The sequence below is a fragment of the Halichoerus grypus genome, chromosome 12 (genome assembly GCF_964656455.1).
Source record: "Halichoerus grypus chromosome 12, mHalGry1.hap1.1, whole genome shotgun sequence".
NCBI lineage: Eukaryota > Metazoa > Chordata > Mammalia > Carnivora > Phocidae > Halichoerus > Halichoerus grypus.
This window is the reverse complement of record NC_135723.1, coordinates 101,817,409-101,824,545: the sequence shown is the minus strand read 5'-3', so window position 1 is coordinate 101,824,545 and position 7,137 is coordinate 101,817,409. Positions and strand designations below refer to the sequence as shown.

The window sequence follows — 7,137 nt, the reverse complement described above, 5'->3', positions numbered from 1 at the left end:
CTGCTGGAAATCCGTAGAAGCGTCCCCCCCCCACCCCACGGCACTACCCAGACTCTTCCTGGACACTTTCACGGCACTTCCCGGACTCCCCGGGGGGACGGAGCGGTCACTGAGGACAGGCAGTCCTCGTCCCTCTGGGAAATCTCCTTCCGCAAGCTTGGTACCAATCACCAAATCCTCCAGTGACAGGAAACAAATTTCACTTTCTTCAAAAGAAGTAATGGGCACAGAGGGGAAAACCAAAAGACCAGCACGGCACAGCAGGAAATCTTTATAAAGAGTCTAAGTGCTTTTATTACGAGGGTGCAAGGCAGCATTTCATCCAACACTCACCAACAGCAAACTGGCAGCTTCCATAGAACACTTCCAGAAAGTTCAAACAGGAAAATGAAAAGATACATTATCTGTAATGATTCTCATACAACAGTGTTTAGTGTTGAAACTTCATGTCACTCCAAGAAAGTGTAATCATTTTCTAGCAAACGTGGCAAAAAAAGTTTGCTGTTTTATTTTGTTTGCCTACAGACATATCAGAACATGCCTCACAATTAAAACGTTTTTTACGGCACTCCATGACACCAATATCTATTCGTGCTTAGGATCAGCCAGTCGTACCAAATACCAGAAAATACAAAATGATAGGAAATATAAACATCAATTTGTATTTCAAGTTTATAACATTTTATTTACAAAAATAGGCCGGGAGGAAAAGGGTTTGCAGCCCCATATTCTTTCCTGGGGGGACTATTTTGCGTCATCTTCTCCGTTTTTTCCCTAACAATTTTTAAAGTCACAGGTGAATTCCTCCAGAATTCAATTCGCCAACTAGAAGCTGGGGAGGCGAGGAGGAGGGGGGCGGGCGGGGGAGGCAGGGGCGGGGAGGGAAGGGCCGTCGGTCAGCGGGCACACGGGTGGCGTGCACTGAACTGCCTCATGCACTCGGCGACGCAAGCACGCTTCTCGACATCGACACCAAACGCCACTATTTACAGGAGCTGCGGTCTCGTGCGGGCCCTGATGGTGCCTGCTCACCGGCGCGACGTGACCGGGGGACCGTGTCGAGGCGGACGCTAAGACATGACTCCGAAGACGGGGTTGTGGCGGCAGATGCTGGGGCCATACTCCTCGTAGTCCTTCTTGGTGTGGCACACCTGGAAGAACTCGGGCTGGGGGGCAGCGGTTAGAGGGCATCGAGAGACCTTCCCAAAAGGAGGTCAGAGTCCTACACCGTGATGCAAGCCAGAGACTCTCCTGACCCGGCACCCCGCTCCTTAGCCAGACCCCTGCGGGAAGGTCTGCGCCCCTCCAAGGCCTGAGCTACGAACCAGGACTTCATTTCATTTCTTTAAAACGTACTCAGCCCCCACTCAGGACCAGCTACATGCTCACCCTAAATTAGCAATTCACTAGCTACTCACAAATTTGAGGAGAAAAAGGAATAATTACTTGAAAAAGTCACTGGAATTAATGATTAATGCAAGACGTCTGAGGTTGTCTCTGGATTTCACTCATCCATATTACCTGTAACCCCTAATTAGCAAGGATTAGCCGTGCAGCTGAAATTACCTCGAAGACATTTTTTCTATCTCCCGGAACTTAAAGAGCCACACACGATTCGAACACACACTATTTAACCTTCACGGGACAACATTTATTCAAACTCAACAAAGCGCGGGAATGAAAATACAGAGCAGTCTAGAAAAGGACTTACAGTTGAAGCAAGCATGGAGCCTCCAAACCACACCGCGTAGCGCTGCATATGATGTGTTATCACCTGGACCTCCACAGGCTTCGGCTGGAAAGGAGAGTAACGTGGGGTCACTCGCCAGGCCAGACAACAGGTCACCTGACAACCTGTCTGCAGACAAGAGCACAGCCCCGCTCTGAGTGCCGACCAACGTGGGCCTCCTCCCAGCTGATGGCGCGAGGCCCGTCCCTTGTGCTCAAGTCCCTCTGGGGTGGCATGAGCCACGTGTGACTCTGAAAGGAAGCGTCTGAGCCACTCCCATGGCCAAAGCCACCCAGCGCCGGCCCGTCCGGCTGGTGCAGGGATCAAAGCACACCAGTCAAGGAGCGCGTGTCATTCACAACGCTAGAGGCATTTTTAACAGTAAAAAATCCAAGCAACTAACCCAACTGATTTTTTTTTTTACTAAACCAATTAGATGTTTTAGCATCGTAGAGCTAATTCCAAACACTACGTGTCCCAAAACTACTGTGAAAATGACCCTTTGCCAAGAGTGTGACCCGCTAGGTTAAAGGGTGCATGTTTGCTCCCACTTACCCCACACCAGAGCCCAGTCCTGCTTGGAAGCCCAGGGAACATCACCGCTCACTAAGAACGATCACCTCAGAGGGACACACGCTGAAACTCCCTGCTACTCTTGGTTATTGTCGTTTAATGAGAACGTTTCCAAAGGACGTGAAGCCCCTCACGGCACACGGACCACCTCTCCCTAGAGGCTGGTCACCACACAACAGGCCCCGTCTCTCGCAAGGCAGAGAAACCAGCAGGCGCGGGTCGGCGTGGGCGCCAGGCGGCTGCCGCCAGCCCAGTGGCCCTCGGCCTTCGCGACACTTGGAAGGAGTCAGACACAAATCTCCGACCGTAACCTCACGGTGCAGCTGAGACAGTGCCTCGAACCTGCCCCGACTTCAGGCCCCCGCCGCTCGCTCATCGGTCGGGGCAGAGCAGCCGCGGGAGGGGGCCAGAGCGGCCAGGCCTGCGTGCCCGTCCCGCCCGCCCTTACCTTGATCCGGCCTCCGCTGAGCTCCTCACTGAGTCTCAGTCGGGCGTCCACCACTCGTTTCAGATCCCTCTGCAGCCGACGTCCAAAGTCCCTGAACATCGTCGAACCTCCTGAAAGAACGACATTCTAAAAGACACAAAGCAGAGGGGTTTCCTTTGATGAAATCACCCACCCACGCCGTCCTGGTAACCCGCCCCCTGCTCCTGTGAGCAACACCCTGCGGCCCACGTGGGAAGACAAAGCTGAAGCAGAGTCACTGCTGTCCAAGAGCGTCCGCCGCGTCTTGTTCCTGCTCCACAAAGTCGGCCTCTCGGTACTTTTCCTCAACAATAACCAAGTGAAAGCAGAAATTCTGCTCCACGTGCCCCTTCAGCAATGAGAGAACTTCACAAGGACCAGGAGGCCCAAACACACTATGAACCAACAAACTGACTTGCTAGAATAATCTAAGGCCAAAGGAACAGTGGATCTTTAGTTATTTTGCCTTAATAATTACGGGGAGAGGGGGGAAGTCTTCCAATTAATACTTGAACGTTTTTAGAAGGGTGAGGCCAGGGAGGGAGGGTGCCTTTGGGGGCCACTGGGAGCTGCCCACTGGCCTCCACCACTCACATTCTGCTCGGTGGCCAAAAGAAGCCTGTGGGGGGGGGGGGGCTGTACTAAATCTCATCAGATTTTGATGAGAGACAAATGTGTTCTTTCAGGCTACAGGATATTATTTAGGACAATGAAAGCGAAAGTAGGCATGTCCTGACAATTTTTTACAGAAAACCTCACTGGAGGAACCTGTACAGAACGCCCCTTCCCGGAGCCAGAAAGCCCTACCTCATCAACACCGGACCCACCCCTGCTCTGATCCCGGCAGGGACTGCAGGACTCCTCCCGTAAGCTCCGTCCCGACAGTCAATCCCTCCCCACATGAACAGAAGGGCGAAGCACACCTCCCTGTCCCAGTTGGCCCAGATCACGGGTGACATGACATGGCGCTAGAGTACCCCTTTCCTGACCCCTGCCGCTCTTGCGAACAGCCAGCCCAGCACCCACTTAGACTCGGGACGAGACAGGTGAGATCAGAGACGGGACGAGACAGGAGCAGGGGCCAGGAGAGGCCACCGGTGATCCTGTCTCCTACCTGGACCCACGCCAACTCCACCCCTGAGGGTCTGCACAGAGAAATGTCACCTTCATGACCTATCAGCAGACTGCCCATCAACCAGAACGCGCCCTCCAGTCACTGGGCTGAAGAGAACTGCCGGAGGCTGAGGCTTTCAGGGGGCCTTAGCTGGGGATGGGCCAGGGGAACCCATCAGCAAGCGGCCACCAAACTGAACTCACATCTTCTATCACCTTCAAAAGTCTCACGTACAAGCTACTTTTAAGAAATGATCTGCGGGTGCCCGGGTGGCTCAGTGGGTGAAGCGTCTGACTCCTGATTTCAGCTCAGGTCATGATCTCAGGGTCATGAGATCGAGCCCCTCACCGAGCTCCACACTCAGCCGGGGGTCTGATTGAGATTTTCTCTCTCCGTCCCCCTCTGCTCCTCCCTGCTGCCGCTCACTCATGGGCACGCTCTCTCTCTCAAATAAATAAATCCTTAAAAAGAGAGAGAGGGAGGATCTGGGCTTGGCCTTTAAGGCCAGGAATGAGGGGGGATTCTGACTTTAGACATCCATGGCCCTCCCTAGTGGGAGAAGCACTATGGGAGCCCAGAGCCCTGACCTACACCACGGTGCTGCCCTCGTCCCCCCTTCTTCCAACCTTCTACTGAAAGGAAAACACCACCGCACACTGCAGACACCCTAGGCAGGGAAGCCCTCCTCAGAGAGCATCTAGGAATAAACACATCAGATGAAGCACCGCGGAAGGGTCCTGGCCACCAGAATGGTGCACGGCCAGTCCTCACCTGTGCACTTCAATGCACACAAACCTGACTGCTCTTAGCAAAGTGTGGGCTCAGTCCCCAGGAAGCCCAGCCTCTTCCATTTCTTAAGGGGCAATCTTCTACTGCTCCCCCCCCACACAGACACACACAGTCAGGCACCCGTCTGTTCTTGACAAGCTGCAAACCCAGATCTTTCAAGCAATGTCCCATCCCAGGATCAGTGTCATGAATAATCACTGTTGCGCTCTGTCTCCTTGGGGAGAACTCTCTCAGAAACAACAGGAGGGGGTCTGGTTCCTGTCAGAGTCAAGGGGGCATCCCCCACAGCCAGAGCAACAGACACACCGAACTGGGGGTCACCCTGGGCACTGACGCTCGTGCATGACACCACCAAGAGGTAGGACCTGCAGGACCAAGTGCCCGATGGACCAGATAAAGTAAAACCCATCTCCTTTCAGAGAGGTGTTGTCACCTGGGGACACAAACTATGTGTCTGTTTGCTGTGAAGAATCACAACTTAAGGGGCGCCTGGGTGGCTCAGTCGTTAAGTGTCTGCCTTCGGCTCAGGTCATGATCTCAGGGTCCTGGAATCGAGCCCCGCATCGGGCTCCCTGCTCAGCAGGAAGCCTGCTTCTCCCTCTCCTACTCCTCCTGCTTGTGTTCCCTCTCTCACTGTGTCTCTCTCTGTCAAATAAATGAATAAAATCTTCAAAAAAAAAAAAAAAAGAATCACACCTTAAAAGCATTCTTGACATTTTGGTCATCGTATGCTAGAGCAAGCCTCACCTGGCAACTGGTCCTGCTTTCTAAATGCTGGTCAGACCGGCTGACTATTTTCTGGAAGGAAAGACCTCAGCTTCTATCACAGAAGAATCCAGCAGGAGCTTGGCGGGGGGGGAGGGGGTGCCCAAGGACAGCACCTGCCTGAAATCTGACATCTCTAAGTGTGCTTTTACTGACATGCCTTGTTTTCAGTTTTTTGCTATTGTTTTTCACTTACTTTGATTTCTTAAATCCCACCACAGACAACTCCTCTAAAACCTTTCCAGGCTAAGATGACCACAGCCTTGCTCTGTGGCATGAACTCAAAACAACCCCGTGTCGGGTGGGGCCCCGCGGGTTCCTGAGGAAGCCCGGGTCTGTCTGGGAGCCCCCGATGGCCCATCTCAGTGTAGGGAAGAGGGCCACAGTGGCTCCTTGAGAGTCACAGGAAGACTCTGAGTTATCCTGCCCTCAAATGACTGTCAAAAGATATGGAACTGCTTTTAACGGAATACCCAATACTATGAACCAAGAATTTTCTGCTGCCCAATCTCCAAACTGGGTGGTGGTTATTTTGAAGGACAATGTGAAGAGCATGCAGCTCATTCATGCTTCTAAGTGATCTCAGTGTTATTACTACATCAAAACAGGCCATCAGAGAGCTACCTGGGTGCTCGGTGTCCTCTTGGTATCCACCCAAAGGACCATTAATCTAGACTCCCTGCCCTCAGCACAGGCCACGAGACAGAGCAGTGAATTTCTCACTAGTAGAGATGGGTGGAGAAGGTACTCTCAGTGAAGGTCTGAGGAAGCAGCTTCTAGGAGCACGTGGGTGGCTCAGTCGGTTAAGTGTCTGCCTTCGGCTCAGGTCATGATCCCAGGGTCCTGGGATCGAGCCCCGTGTCAGGCTCCCTGATCTGCAGGAAGCCTGCTTCTCCCTCTCCCACTCCCCCTGTTTATGTTCCCTCTCTCGCTGTGTCTCTCTGTCAAAGAAATAAATAAAATCTTTAAAAAAAAAAAAAAAAGAAGCAGCAGCTTCTCTCAGGTCTCAGTGTCAGGAAAAGCTGGGCTCTCAGGAAAACTCACTGGTTTTGATCACATGTCTCAGAGGCCCTGTGACTCCCGTCACAGATTAAGCCATCCCTCTCTCCTCTGGTTTTAGGCCCTTCCTGAATGGCTGGATAGAACCATGCTGTGCTCCGCTCTGTCCTCGTCTTGCCCTATGTCACTCTGCTACCCCTGTTCTCCCACGCCCAGACTGCTCTTACATGGGATGTATTTTCCCGACTGCCTCAAACTCCACGCACTAAAGGATGGGCAGGTAGGAAGGGGCAAGTTTCTAGGGGCAGACAAATAGGAAAGTTGAACACATTAGAACTGGCTTCAGACAAAATAGGGCAGAGGGTTAAATGAGACTGGAGTTTATGCAAGAATGCTTAGTCTTCATTTTGAATTCCTTCTTTCCATCCTTCCTTCCCTACACAACAAACCTCGACAGCCTGGAGTCTGCCGTGATCACCACTGAACCTCCTAGGCTCCTCCACGACACCTGTTGTCACAGGTGCCAACAAAAGACCTCTGGAGCCCCAAAGAGCAGAGACTGTACCTGGGGGCTGCAAGTTCATTCACAGGCTAGAAGAAAATGTCCGAATCCCAGGAATCTAGAGATTCCCAAAGGGGCCTGAGAGATCTCAAAAAAGTTAGAAAATGTAAAAAATGAAACTTTAAAACACAACTTTCTAT

General features: G+C 52.3%; 1 protein-coding gene across 8 annotated transcripts in view; it reads right to left on the bottom strand.

The window, feature by feature from the left end:
- Nucleotides 1-268: 268 nt before the first annotated feature.
- ACTR3B (actin related protein 3B) overlaps nucleotides 269-7,137 on the bottom strand; it is an 88,979-nt gene continuing 82,110 nt past the window's right edge. For 7 of the 8 annotated variants that reach the window (XM_078059774.1, XM_078059773.1, XM_078059772.1 and 4 more), the window contains 3 exons: nucleotides 2,751-2,876; nucleotides 1,712-1,795; nucleotides 269-1,166 (listed from right to left, as the gene is read on the bottom strand). In XM_078059774.1, coding sequence (XP_077915900.1) covers nucleotides 1,071-1,166; nucleotides 1,712-1,795; nucleotides 2,751-2,876 — 306 coding nt within the window. In that variant the 3' untranslated portion in view covers nucleotides 269-1,070. The remainder of the gene's footprint in view (nucleotides 1,167-1,711; nucleotides 1,796-2,750; nucleotides 2,877-7,137) is intronic. The other variant, XM_078059771.1, reaches the window with a different exon arrangement.